The sequence below is a fragment of the Neocloeon triangulifer genome, unplaced genomic scaffold (genome assembly GCF_031216515.1).
Source record: "Neocloeon triangulifer isolate White Clay Creek 2 clone unplaced genomic scaffold, ASM3121651v1 ptg000002l, whole genome shotgun sequence".
NCBI classification, from domain to species: domain Eukaryota; kingdom Metazoa; phylum Arthropoda; class Insecta; order Ephemeroptera; family Baetidae; genus Neocloeon; species Neocloeon triangulifer.
The window spans coordinates 6,865,576-6,880,665 of record NW_026775545.1 but is presented as its reverse complement, the minus strand read 5'-3'; the positions used below and the strand labels follow the sequence as shown (position 1 = coordinate 6,880,665).

General features: G+C 36.5%; 1 protein-coding gene across 7 annotated transcripts in view; it reads left to right on the top strand.

The window, feature by feature from the left end:
* Positions 1–15,090, top strand: part of LOC132205475 (potassium/sodium hyperpolarization-activated cyclic nucleotide-gated channel 4) — a 136,489-nt gene that overhangs the window by 64,181 nt on the left and 57,218 nt on the right. For all 7 annotated transcript variants that reach the window (XM_059634540.1, XM_059634538.1, XM_059634535.1 and 4 more), the window contains exon 2: positions 14,104–14,461. In XM_059634540.1, coding sequence (XP_059490523.1) covers positions 14,104–14,461 — 358 coding nt within the window. The remainder of the gene's footprint in view (positions 1–14,103; positions 14,462–15,090) is intronic.

Sequence of the window (15,090 nt, the reverse complement as noted above, 5' to 3'; positions counted from 1 at the left end):
CCAGGCGGTTTTTCTTCAAAAGAGGAAAAATCTCTTGATGGCTCCGTGCGAGTGGCTGTAAAGATTCTTTATTGCCCTCCTTACTGTTTACTTTTGCACGCGGTGGCGAGAGATCTGCGAAGAAGTTGCCTAATTGGGATTTATGCTGGCGAGACTGGAGTTGTAACAAATTGCAGCTAATTAATTTCTCGCGACCTTTCGAATTTGGTGCGGTTTTCGTGTGGCGTGGGGGCAATGACGTCAATCGAATGAAAAGAATTCGCCCAACGAACGGACTGATGACGGAAACTATGTTTCCCACGGGAAAACAAGGTCAAATAGTGACCAAAAATGTAACGTCCAACTCATAATTTTTTATTGCGGTTCACATTCATTTGGCTCCGCTCGATGGAAATGGAATAATGGTACTTTAAATTGGATTCATCTTAATTAAACTATACCTTGCCTTTTATATTAATGCATAAAATAACTTACAGAAGATTGATTTGTCTAATTTAATACATATTTGATTACAATTCCGAACGCTAAATTGGTGGAAAATTATCAGTTTTCCGGTAAATTGACGTATTAAGGATATAAAAGAATCACTTCCCTCTTGGTTTTTGGATTTGCATTGAAAAGAAAGCTGAATAACATGATATTCATTTTACATTCAAAGTACCAAATCATCGCAAAAAAACAAAATATTTTGTGTACATCAGAGAAAGGTTTTAACAAAGTTGAATAAATTACACAAAATTAAGCATGCATTAGTTGTAAATTATTGGAACAACAAAATCAAAATAATTTTTAGTTTTTCATGAGAGGGTGACAATAGCTAAAAACTAAATCATTAACATTTCTTGGTAATTTTTGCATATATTCTTCAATTAACAATCAATCATTTAATATCAGAAGCACAGATAATAAATCTCTTTTTTGGAGGAAGAATTAAATTTTGCACAAAAAGGCATCAAAAATATTTTGACGAAACAATCGATGCTTAATAATCCTCCTGCCAAAAAAAAGATTAAATATAAAATTAATTATTTTCAACTTACTTTGAATTTTGAATTATAGAAGAAATTATAAAATTGTTAAACTCAACAAGAACCATCAGTTTTTTTAATAAAAAAAACGCTGTAATTTAAAGTGTTGTAAAAAAAAACAGATGAAATCACAGCTGTACACAACAGGCCGCGTTTAGCGCAGAGTAAAACATTCTGAAACAACAATTGGGCAAAAAAGCGTGGGGCAGCTAGCGCGTGGTGAGCAAATTTCGAGAATTAAATTAGCACCGTGCCGGCAAACGGTCCCCTGGGGGCGTTCTGAACAGTACGTGTTTCGCACACGGCCGCGATAATGCATTCAGCGCAAATATTCACGATCCATTTTCAGCGTATTATATAACGAACGGGGCCTATTAGTTATTCATGGGTGTCACAACAGGCATATCGTTGTTGTTCAAGTCGTTTAACGGTCTGCACATGCATGGGCTTAGCGGAGCCGATGACGGGCGAAAATTAAAAAGCAAAAGCCACGTGAATAATTAAGCCGAAAAGCCCCATCCGGCGTCATCGACGCTTAATTGCCGGCGAATTGCGACAAAGCTAATAAACGTGATCAAACGATTTAAAAAAAAAATACGTCAATTAACATTTGCCTAAAATAAACGCTGCAGATTAGAGGGAGAGATCGAGCGCGAAAAATCCTCCCGCGGCCGCGTGCGTCAGCAAAAATCGATGCATCCACAACGCACACCTGAATTATGCAGGCTGATGCAAAATGCGCGGCGCCCGCCGCATCAGGTGGGAATAATTTGCTGCTCATGCATTTTGGATGCGGATTTTTAATTAGTTAATAATTAATCTGCAGCCGGGTGGATTTGCATTGTTGAAAATTCTATGAGCTCATGTGTAAAAAATTTTGACAGCACTGCTGTAGCTGATGAAAGTTTAAACCAAAGCTGCGTATTTTTTAATTCATGAATTTACCGGTGTACTTTTTTTAATGCAGTGCCGGTATGTAAGATAAAATGAGTTCAAAAAAACTACTACTGTTTTAAATGAATGTGTTGGTATGCAAATATTTTATATTTTTCTTTTTTTATTGAAAGATATTATATCAAAATTTATAAATTGTACTAACAGAAACAATTGATACGTTTTACCGATACGTTCTCTTCTGTGCGACAATGGAAAATCTGTAGCAATTAATGAAATCACATCACCACAATTCCGAATATATTTTAAGTTCTAACAATAAAAAAAGCCTACGAAACGAAAAAAAAATGATTGCTCTTTTTCAGAGAATCTTCATTCTGCCAACCTCGTCACTTTTTATTCCTTTTGGACGTCATAACTCGCGAGCCAGTCCTACCCCTGACATAAAAATCTTTTCTTTTTTCCTCGGCACGACTCTCAGAATTTATAAAAGACTTCCAAGAAAGAATAATTCATTTGCATTTGACGGAAGAGCGCACCCGGTGTTGTATAATTGCAGCTTGACAATTTTGTGCGACGTTCTTATTGTCAGACTGCGATCGGGCGAGAGGGCGGAATTCCCCGAAGCATAAAAGTTTAATAAAGCACTTTGGCGAAATGCACCTTCCCTGCCTCTTCTCGGAAGCTGCACCGGCACAGAGGACGAGAATGGTGCTCGTGTTTGGTCCACGCGCTTCGGTCTATCGAGAGTAAATCGCACACGTCTCTCTCGCTCCCAGGGGAAAACGATCGGCCGCCCCGTGCGATTTCACCCGCCGCTCGGACACACCTAATTCTGAGAGATGAATTTCACGAGATTGCCGGCAGTAAAATCGAGCACTTTTGACCCACTTCCGTCTGCGCCAATGTCTTGACCTTCCCTTGCTTTTTATTTTGCAACACACACTCACTTGAAAGGGGTACTCAGGTTGATCAAATTGTTCATCATAGGTGTAAATTAATTACATTAAATATAAAAACTAGCAATTATTTAGTAATAAGCAATAAAATTTGCAAAAATTGACTCGTAGTGATATTATTTTAACTGTTGGAAATCAACTGAAATTAACTACGAGAAACTAAAAAAAAAATACTTTTCTTCAGTTAATATTATGGTTCTAGAATCTCCAAAAATCAAGTATTTTATGGAACACCACCAATTTTGCAATATTTCACTCTTTACCCCCTAATTTTGGAACATAAAATTCCCTTCAATATTGTATATAAACATATTTATAGAGTAAAAGACCGTTTGAGAAATCCACGATCCAGGTAAAACCAACCTACAACATCTCAATTTTTTTCAAAGATATATTTATCTTGTTGACTGATTTTTACTTAATATCCCCTCCCCAACCACTACACAATTATTAAGTATTAGCATTAAAATTTTCTTTCTCTATGTAAATATTTCTTCAATTATTCATGCGTCAATACTTTGCAAAAAAAAAAACTTGACTGATATTCCCATCAATTTTTAGAATAGTAACTTCTTTACAATAAGTATGGTCGTATTTATTATAAATAATTATACTATTTTACCAGCAAATAGTAGTTAAGAAAAGCAAAAACTCAAAATTCATAAATTTCATAAATTTGCAAAAAAAATAGTATTAATTATTAAATTAAATGAATTAATCTATTATTAAATTAAATTAATATATGATTCTAAAACTTTGTTTTATTATAATGTAATTAAATATTTTAACAGAAAATCATTCTCATTAATTTCAATTTATTTAAGTGATAATTAAAACAAAGAATTATTATAATTTTTTTGATGTCAATAGCAGTCTGCCTTATTTTACTGTATTTTATTATATTAAAGGTATATGAGAATAAGAGCACCAGGGAAGCACATTCCCGGTATAAATTTTCTGGGAGTGCGGTGGGAATTTCCAGAGCACACATGCATGGAGATGAGAAATACGCAAGTGTGGAAGGAATCGTATGGCGTGTTGTTTTCTCGCCTCAGTTATCGCACGCCGCCATGCACTATTCAGACACCCCCGCCTAGCGCGCCAGGGAACGAGACACACACACTCTAATAGAAGCATTTTCCGGCGCATATTTTCCTCTTCCTCTTCTTGTCGGGGGAAGAGAGGAGCTGCAAATTTTTTGCTCTGCCGGCGCACCTACCTTCTCTGAATATTAAAGGCCCTCTCCAGCTATGAATTACACTTAAAAATTGGACTCAAGAAATATTTTTGGTCAGAGAAACCCCCATGCCGTTTGCGCGACCGCGCGGGGTCAGGCGCTATTTGAAATAGGACGAAAACACGCGCCTTTGGCGCGAGTAAGTGTGAACGCGGGGTGTCGCCTGCTTGGAGACGGCAGCCGTGCGCCGTGAATGGCCGAGCCAGTGGTCATGCGCTTGGCACTTTATCTCAGCCGGCAGCTCGGGCAGCAGCAACAAGAGTGCGGCGAGTGAGCGAAAAGCCAAATTTTAGACTCTCGCGCGAATGCAACTTTTTTTAAGTTCGCGTTAATTTAGAGTATTCATATTTTCAGCGTTGGTAGTAAACTTATTCAATAACCTGATATTTAAATCTTTTTAATAAATATTGATCTGGAGCGTAGTTATTCACGTTTCCGCAAGAATTTTGTTCTGGTAATTTAAAAAATAGAGAAAAAATTTTAAAAATATAAACCCTAAGAGAAACATGATGCCAATTAAATTTCCTGCAAATTCTTTCACAGGCGTGATGACGTCAGAATTGTTTTTACTTGCGTATGGAAGACTCAAAGTCAAAATTTAATTTTTTCGCATAGAAATAAATTTTTTTGAATTTTTTCAAGATAGCCAATCGATGTAAAATTCAATTTTGAACCTGAAACTCAATTTTCACACACAAAAACTGAGCCGTTTTTAAATAAAAAAAATAATATATAATAGGACCCCCAACTGCAGACGTAGACGAGGGGCGCGTTGTGGAAAACAAGCTGTCATTTGAAAACGGCTGAATATTTTTTAATGAAATTTGGATGCCAGAGTTAAAATTGAATTTCAAATCGATTGGCTATCTTGAAAAAATTCCAAAAAAATTATTTGCATGAGAAAATAATCATATTTCGACTTTTATGATGTTTTTTCACTTTAAAACATAGAGACACAAATTTTTTTAATGCAAGCCTCAAAGAAAAATTATAGCTAATAAAATTGTCTATAATTTTTTTAATAGGCTTGATGACGTCAGAATTTATTAGACTTACCTAAAGAAGGCTCAAAGTCAAAATATGGTAAATTTACAACGTAAAAATTTTTTTAGATTTTTTTCAGGATAGCCAATCGATTTGAAATTCAATTTTAACTCTGGCATCCAAATTTCATTAAAAAATATTCAGCCGTTTTCAAATGACAGCTTGTTTTCCACAACGCGCCCCTCGTCTACGTCTGCAGTTGGGGGTCCTATTATATATTATTTTTTTTATTTAAAAACGGCTCAGTTTTTGTGTGTGAAAATTGAGTGTCAGGGTCAAAATTGAATTTTACATCGATTGGCTATCTTGAAAAAATTCAAAAAAATTTATTTCTATGCGAAAAAATTAAATTTTGACTTTGAGTCTTCCATACGCAAGTAAAAACAATTCTGACGTCATCACGCCTGTGAAAGAATTTGCAGGAAATTTAATTGGCATCATGTTTCTCTTAGGGTTTATATTTTTAAAATTTTTTCTCTATTTTTTAAATTACCAGAACAAAATTCTTGCGGAAACGTGAATAACTACGCTCCAGATCAATATTTATTAAAAAGATTTAAATATCAGGTTATTGAATAAGTTTACTACCAACGCTGAAAATATGAATACTCTAAATTAACGCGAACTTAAAAAAAGTTGCATTCGCGCGAGAGTCTAAAATTTGGCTTTTCGCTCACTCGCCGCACTCTTGTTGCTGCTGCCCGAGCTGCCGGCTGAGATAAAGTGCCAAGCGCATGACCACTGGCTCGGCCATTCACGGCGCACGGCTGCCGTCTCCAAGCAGGCGACACCCCGCGTTCACACTTACTCGCGCCAAAGGCGCGTGTTTTCGTCCTATTTCAAATAGCGCCTGACCCCGCGCGGTCGCGCAAACGGCATGGGGGTTTCTCTGACCAAAAATATTTCTTGAGTCCAATTTTTAAGTGTAATTCATAGCTGGAGAGGGCCTTTAAGAAGTGGGCGAAAAAGAAAGGTTCGCTTTTCTTTCCTTCCTCAGAGCTGCGCCAGACGAACGGCAGCGGCGGCTCCCGCTATTAAGCCTTTTCACGTGATCGGCCTATCTCGTGACTTTGATAACTTGCTGATGACGCCTACCGCTAGCATGTGGGTGGGTGAAAAAGAAAGGTCACAGTGCCAATTTAGTCTGTGTGCGAGTTGTGGGCGGTGGAGTGTGAATTATTGCACATTGTCATTGAACAGTAGAGCATCTGTGATTTAAATATTTTTGATTATTATTATTGGCCATTTCCAAATCAATCTGACCAGTGTTTGGCATGGGTTGTTGGATTTGGATGAAACTTGGCATGGTGATACCCTTAGGGTAGGTGGTCAACCTAAGGTATATAGTTAGTCCAATATCCCAACATTGCCTATTTTACAGGGGCTCAAAGTGGCGATTTTTGCAAAATTAAAGTTTCCTTTAATCTCAATTATCTCGGGTTCTAGTGAAACAATTTCAAAAAACTTGACACCGTTTGAAAGCCAATTAAATGGACTTGAATTCGGCTATAAGCGTCAAGGTCGCAGGTCAAAGTTCAAGGTCACTTAAATTTTGATGAAATTTTAAAAACGCCGCCAGATATTGAAGGACCAAAAATATTTAAATCTTTTCCACAGGAAAAATGTTCCAAATTTAATTTTACATCGGTGTACAAATTTTGGTGATATGTATTTTCTTTGTTTTTGAGATATCTACAGGGGAAGTTAAAAAAACGTGGTTTTTTGGCCCTTTTTTGAGGTCGTAAAATTTTAAACGCCTCTAATTTTGCTAGATTTGCCATAAAATTGAGCAAATACACTTCAGGAATGAGGAACTATCATATATAATGCAATTCTATGATCAGAGTCGATTTTGAAATCCACCCCTACCCCTGGGGGTGGGTTTTGGGGTTAATTTTAAATATGCCCAATCTTTGTGTTTTTGATGTCGTTTCCTATGTTTTCGACATCCAGGAACACGAATCTGAAGTCAGTTTTTGTTTAAAGTCAATAGCCTCATCAATAATCGCACTTGAATGCAGTGAGTTCTCAGCTTCTCGCAATTCGTCGGACGATCAAACTCGCCTCATTCAACTGCGATTATTAATAAAGCTATTAACTTTAAACAAAAACTGACTTCAGATTCGTGTTCCTGGATGTCGAAAACATAGGAAACGACATCAAAAACACAAAGATTGGGCATATTTAAAATTAACCCCAAAACCCACCCCCAGGGGTAGGGGTGGATTTCAAAATCGACTCTGATCATAGAATTGCATTATATATGATAGTTCCTCATTCCTGAAGTGTATTTGCTCAATTTTATGGCAAATCTAGCAAAATTAGAGGCGTTTAAAATTTTACGACCTCAAAAAAGGGCCAAAAAACCACGTTTTTTTAACTTCCCCTGTAGATATCTCAAAAACAAAGAAAATACATATCACCAAAATTTGTACACCGATGTAAAATTAAATTTGGAACATTTTTCCTGTGGAAAAGATTTAAATATTTTTGGTCCTTCAATATCTGGCGGCGTTTTTAAAATTTCATCAAAATTTAAGTGACCTTGAACTTTGACCTGCGACCTTGACGCTTATAGCCGAATTCAAGTCCATTTAATTGGCTTTCAAACGGTGTCAAGTTTTTTGAAATTGTTTCATTAGAACCCGAGATAATTGAGATTAAAGGAAACTTTAATTTTGCAAAAATCGCCACTTTGAGCCCCTGTAAAATAGGCAATGTTGGGATATTGGACTAACTATATACCTTAGGTTGACCACCTACCCTAAGGGTATCACCATGCCAAGTTTCATCCAAATCCAACAACCCATACCAAACACTGGTCAGATTGATTTGGAAATGGCCTATTATTTTTTTTTTTTTTTGCAAAATGAATAATTGGTAAGTTTATAATTATTTAAAAGAAACTTTGGCCATAATTTTCTTCAATTAATCAATGCGGATTATTTTATTCTGAGTCTACTTAAACTTCATATTTTTTTTAATATTTCTTAAAGACCTTAATTAAAGAATCAAATTTGGCTTTGTATTTATTAACTCTAAGCAAACACCAAAGAGATAAAAAAAATTCTATCTGAAGTTAATTGGAAATAAATTCACATTCAGAATGTAGAATGCTGATGCTGCTGCAAGTGGAGCTGACACTGATTGTGAGCAATCCTCATTGATGACTTATAAGGAGCAGTGGCGAGAAAATTACTCCGTGCTGGCTGGCGAGTTCGTTAGTTAGTTTTCACGGATCGAAGATCGGGGTCAAGATTAATTTGGAAGGGAAAGGGTCACGAACCGAGAGAAAGAAAAGGAACGAGATTCACCTGCTTAATGAATTGGTGCCGGCGGGTAGCGAACGACCGGCTGGGCAACATGTTCCTGCTCGCACGAAAATAAATAAATCAGCAGTCTGTGAAAAATTAAAGAGCGCGTTCCCCGAAGTGGCCCGATTTATTAAATTGGCGCAGCAGCAGAGCACCTGACGGCCTATTCGCGGCCATTAATCATGATTACTAATTGCCACCCCCGCCGACGGCCAATTGATGCAAATTCAGCTCATCCGTTGCTGCTTTTTTCACGTAGGCCTTTTCACTGAAGGGCGATTACTTCGGAATTCGCATCAAACTCCATAAATCAAGAGGGCGATGTGTTCATTCAGTTTATGTCTGACAAAAATTCAGTAAACGGAAATGTCACAAGTAATTAAAAGCTTTGAAATTGAAAAAAATTCCAAAACTAGGTCATAGAGCAATTGTTTCCCTTTTTTAAATCCAGTAGATATATTTAAAAGATACAGTTCAATTACTGGTGAATTCACCATACAAGCTCTTTATTTCTTTAAACTCTCCGTGATATGTGCTTTCTTATTTGTGATTATACAAAGCCAAAACGCCCATAAACGAATATAAAAATTAAAAAGAAAAAAACTTCGGCAACCTTCCCTTTCTATCTACTCACCTACACGTGCCACGCATGATTCACACTATCACGTTCATTTTAGGCCGCCTATATCCAAAATTGGCAAAGTTTTTACATCTTTTGCCAGCGCAAACATCCACATTTATGTGCACACGGCCGGAATAGAACGCAATCAAATTCTGCTGCGACGTCAGCCGCTGTCGTGCAGGTCGGATAACGACACAAATATTTTAAGATCATCGGCCATCAGACAAAAAAGCACACGTACGCGACCGTGAAAAAGCAGAAGAAAAACTTATCGGCGGGTGGCGTGCGAAGCGCAAGTAAGACCGCTTTTCGCGCTTCTCTTTTTATTTTTCTCTCTCGTTGGGCAAAGCAGAGCAGAGACGACAAACAAGCCGGTGTGTGGATAAAAGTTTCGCCCGAATTGATTATCAATAAAAGCAGCGGACTCGGCAAAACGCCGCCACACCGCAGGAAGGGAACAACCCCGACGCCCACGCTCACCTGCTTTCTCACAATTAATAGTACTCGGGCGATTTACGGCCGGCAGTATTTTATAAATGGAGAGAGAGCGTTTTGCCGGCGCAGGCGAAAATAAAACGATTTGGCCGCATGACGACGAGGACGCCACTTCCTCCGTTTCCTTCCTCCCTCTTTTTTGTATCTCTTTTGGCCCCCGCGTAAATAAGAAAGAGTTGAAAAAGCTGTTACATAACTCTAAATAAATAACGCGTGGCGGCGGCGGCTTTTGTGGTGCGCTTCTGTAAATAAAGAGCGCTTGAAAACAGACACCCCCTCTGCAACATCGAATCTCAAAATTGTATGCTGCGCTCTTGCGGTTCAGGGCTCGGTTGACCTTTGTCGGGCAATTAAGAGCACTAAGCGGATTTTGTAAAGCGGCCTTAAAAAATTGATAATATAATGCTAGGCTGATTTAATCGGATTAGTGGTGAGGAAGAGCCTCGTTAAAGTGTTGCTTTAATCAGTTTCTTTTTAACAGTGTTTCTGAATAATATTCTACCTGTTCTGGCTTAAAATAATTTATTTAGATCCTTTATTATCTCTGTCGTTCAGCGATTATAATAAAACAATTATTTATGCACCGCATTTTGGTATTGATAAAAATTTACAACTTCTAGATATTATTATTGCTTAAACATGTCAAATTGCTACATTCAAAATTGTTAAAAACAATTTATTGCGAGGAAAAAGGGATTGGTTACGACATTAACAATTGTATCGCTGTTTTATATACAATTTCATTACAATTAATTATTACTATATAATATTTACCTTTATCATTGTAAAAGTTGTTATATTATTTATTTATGTTATTTAACGTACATTTAAAATAATAATTTGTATTTAAATCATTTTAGAATACACAATTTTAGTTCATAATCATAAACCTTTCCTTCAACATGATAATTTAATTTTAATGCAATAATTTGCAGCGTGATAAATATTTTATTTTTTGCTGAATCTAACTTCTTGATAATTTTAGTTCAATATGCTACAGCAGCCTGTGTTCTGTAGCTGAAAGATGGTACATTGGAATTCATTAAAAATAAAAAATAAATAAGTAACTAATTAATAAATTTATGCTAATACTATTTACTCTTCTATTACTATGATGAAAGTAAACTTCGTTTATTTACTTACTGATTCATTGTCTCAGATTTCAGAGGGTTTCCCAGAACATGTAAAATTCATTTGATCTTCACCAAAATATTAATTTTTTTTTATTCAATATAATGTTTGCATAAAAAATTTAAATCTTACCTGGGTCAATGAGGTTTTTTAATTTTTTTTTTATTTGTTAAGTTTGAAATAAAGAGAGTATCCTAGTAAGTGGTAATAAAAATTGTATTCATCTGGCAAATCGAATCGTTGAGAATAGATCCCACACACTACACACATAATTAAACTTGAAGAGTTCATAAAAGTATTCCAATATAAGCAATAAAATCAGGAAATTTTGCTTGAGCCAAATCAATTTATGGCTCGTAAATTTCCCTATAACCGAATCCAATCGGGGAGCTCAATCGCATTTTGCGCTCCATTATGTACATGGCTGGGCGTTTTGCAATGTCCCTCCGCAAGTCCGTAAATCACGCCAGCGAAATTGTTATTATTATTGCCGCCCCTTCTCCCGATCGAGAATAACTCTTTCCGGCTAGGCTTGTTCACACCGCTATATCAATGATTGTGAAAAACACGGCCTAGAGCGGAGCAGCTCGATGTTGAACAAACTAACTAGTTTTAATTGACGGTCTGTTTGTTTCTCGCCGCTGGAATGCAGTAGCCCTTGATCTAAATTCTGCGTCTGTTTGCTCCGTACGTGTGTATTTACGACCGGCGGCACAAAGAGATGGATATGCCGCTGTTTGTGCAGATGCAGCCGGCGGTAGTTTGAAAAAAGTGAATCTTGTTGCCTTTGATCATCAAAAAAGAAAATAAAATGTTTTTGCATGAAGTGCAGCTGCTATAAAAGAAAAAATAACTCATTTTAATAATTATCTACTTTTTTCCCTTCAAATTACACTGCTGAAAGCAAAACTTCCCTTTCTGAATTTTTTGCCAAAACCTTGAAATTTTTGTATCTGGAAACATTTATTTTAGAAATAGGTTGAAAATATTAAACAGCATTGATCCGTCACAGAGGCAATCCTTGCCTCTGTTGTTTCCATTCTGACGAATTTAAAATTTGTGCAGATTTTCTCAGCAAAATAAGCAACTAGTTTTATTCTGTGTTTCTTATGATTTTTTTAACTAGCTTTAGGCAATTTTTGTAGATTTACTTGGTTCTAAAAATGAGCCAAAAATGAAGCTGAGAGGTTACAAGAAAGACTTATTCCTCTATTAATGATTCCCTGAGTTTTTTGTTTAAAACTTTTATTTTTTTGTGATTCTTGTTATAAATCATTGAAGCTAGATTAACAATAACTTCAACGGCATAAATTACTACGGTTTATATAACAACAACTTAAAAAAAGAGAGAAATATTAACATGTAACTATGAAACAGGATATTTGCTTTTTATTGTTAAAAAAAAACTTTTGAGGCCAAAATACAGTTTTCTTCCAAAAAAAAGTAAAAAATGTTTCTATAAAAAGAAGAAAAACTTAAATTCATCCAAATCTAATATGCTTTGGCGTCTCTGGCCTGTTTTCCCTTCATGCCACTCCAATTGAACAGTGCTTGTATAGCGTGTTGACTAAATTATGCAGATGGTTGAAGTGCAGCGAATGCTACGATTTTTTTGCGAGTCAAAGGGCAATGTGTGCGATAAATATTGGAGTTTTCCGCTCCACCGGCGATTCTCGATCAAACGAAGCGGCTCGGCGAGCGAGCAAGCGGAGCCAATTATTGAAAAGGTGCCGTCGGCGAGCCAACCAATCTGGGATGTGAGCTTGCATTGTTTGTCCGCATTAAATGTTCAGTCGAAAAATGCTTCGACTGCGATCAGTGCATGAGCACTAACGACACGTCAACCGCGAGAATGTGCTGTTTTTGCGTCAAATCATGTGGGCGTTGATAGAGACACTCAGTGTGTAGAGCAAGAAAGTAGGATCTCTCTTTTGAACGCACCCTTTCCAAAGCAAACTAGAACATTTATAGACTGAAATGAGATGTATTTGCTTGCGGGAAAAATAAGGCAAAATAAATGTTTTCAAAAGTAGAAAAAGGTTGAAGCTATTTGTTATTTTCCATAATTGACTTTTTTGTAAAGAGATTTTGAGGTTTTCTGCGTAGGAGTTCTGTTTAAATTGACTCCTACGTAAAGTATGAAAACATGGAGAGGCCATTTACTTTTGCAAACTGAATTTCGTGCTGTTTTGTAGAGGAACTTTCCACTTACCATCTTTTAAGTTTCAACAGGAAAAGTATGCAAATGCTACAAACAATTAAAATTTCCAAGCTATACACATAAAATATTCAATTAATGAAAGAAAACTGTTACAACTTATAACAGACTAAAGAATAAGATTAATTTTATAAATATTTTCTTTCAGAACTTTGCGCTGACATTTAATTTTATCAGGCTACTATCAATATTTAAACAAAAATTAGTAATAATATTTCAATTACATACCGTCAATTTAATCAAGATTTAAATTTTAAAATAGCACAATAAAATAATAGCTTGACAATATTAATTTTTATTAGCATAAATTTTTCAAAATCTCAGTAACGTCCCAGCTAAAAACTGAAAAAAAAATCTAAATAAACTTAAATTGAGAAATTTTACACGGGAGATACGAACATTAATCGGTAGGAATTGTTCCAATACTTGATGGATTATTCAAACAACTCGTGATATGCAGTAGAACTTTTAGACAACTTTCGAGCTCACGCACTGATACCGCTTAGCCCTCGGTTTCTTGAGTTTCGTCTTACCTTTAATATCTAAAAATATGCACATAATAACTTGAACCCCCTTTTGCAGAGCGAGTTCCCATGTTCAGGCACGGGCCGTGTTCCCCTGCGAACGCAAAGTTATGCAAATTGTTGAGCACGCGTGTCCAACAAGTTGCCTACCTTCCCCCTTTCCGGCCTCTTTTTTCCACACGCAGGAATGTTCGGCTGCCTGCGTGCAGTGTGAAAGTATAAAAGCCACGACCCATTACCCGCGCCAGGCAATGTTTCGTTTAGCAAGTGTGCGACACCGCCTGCTTTTATTCGTAATGACACAATTTTCAGCCACGGAATTAGAGGAACTAAATTGAAAAACAAGCAATAACCTCCCACGAAAATAAAAGCTTATACGAACATTGTGTATCGTGGAGGGAAATTATTAAAATAAGACTTAAAAGTTAGGTCATTTTAATTAAGAAGTCATTATTCTATGTCTATATTATTATTTTTAATATATGAATGAAAATGACTGGCCTTTGCTTATGTGCTGCGCCAGTCTAGAATAATTTTATTTATTTTTAATTTTATTTAAATTTAATGAGAACTCCATAATGCTAGGAGTTTGGTCATCAGGGTGCAGTGACACTAATGGTGGTTGTTGTTGTTGCAGAGACTCGGAGCGCGGCGGCGGCGGCGAGATGGGGGAGGGAGGGCGGCGGGTATCGCAGCGCGTGCCCAGCCTCAAGCTGGCGAACGGCCGCGTCAGTGGCAGCAGCGGCGGCATCGCGGCCAGAGGCAGCAGCGTCGGCGGGTGCACACAGTCGCAGGAGGAGATCCGCTCTCCTCGACTCGCCAAGGATGACTCGATCAAGATCAGCATCGAAAACACCAACACGTGCACCGACTCGCTGGTGACCGCCTTGGACGACGAGACCTTCCTCCTCACCGATGTCTTTTTGTCCAGCGACATGAACTACCGAGACACCATCGGCAGCGGCACCACCGGCTCACACCACCACGTCGGAAAGGTACGATGTAACAATAGAATTACCCCATCTTTAAATCTCCAAAGCAATTCATTATTAAGAAATAAGTTTAAGTTTTATTTCCTCTTTTATTTCTGATCAGATCTTTAAAATTATTATTGTTCCATTTTAATTTTCAATATATAGAAATTTATTAAACACATTTTTATATTAATTTTCATTTATTTTTTAATATACACATTTTTATATTAAAATTATAACATTAAACACTTTGAATTGATCAATCTGAATTAGAAACTGAACTGAAATATGTTAATAAATTCCATTATGTAGAATCTTCTCATGAAATAAATGGAACAAATGAAGCTCTATATGATTAATTAGTTTTCTTATGAAAGTTTGCACAATTGTAAATTAATAATTTGTAAATCTCATTTAAAATTATGTACTATTAAGGCAGTTATAACAATTAGCGATTTACTTTGCTCATCTTCCGCAAAAAAATCCACCAATCTAGCCAAGTTTTTTACACTTATGGAGGAATAGCCAATTTCAATTCAAACAATAAAAAAATAACTATTGTTGACGCAGATTTCCTAATCAAGGGTTGATTCATGATGTTTGAATTGCAATTCAGCTTTTCTTTTTGGGTTTTTTAATCGTTTATTCTT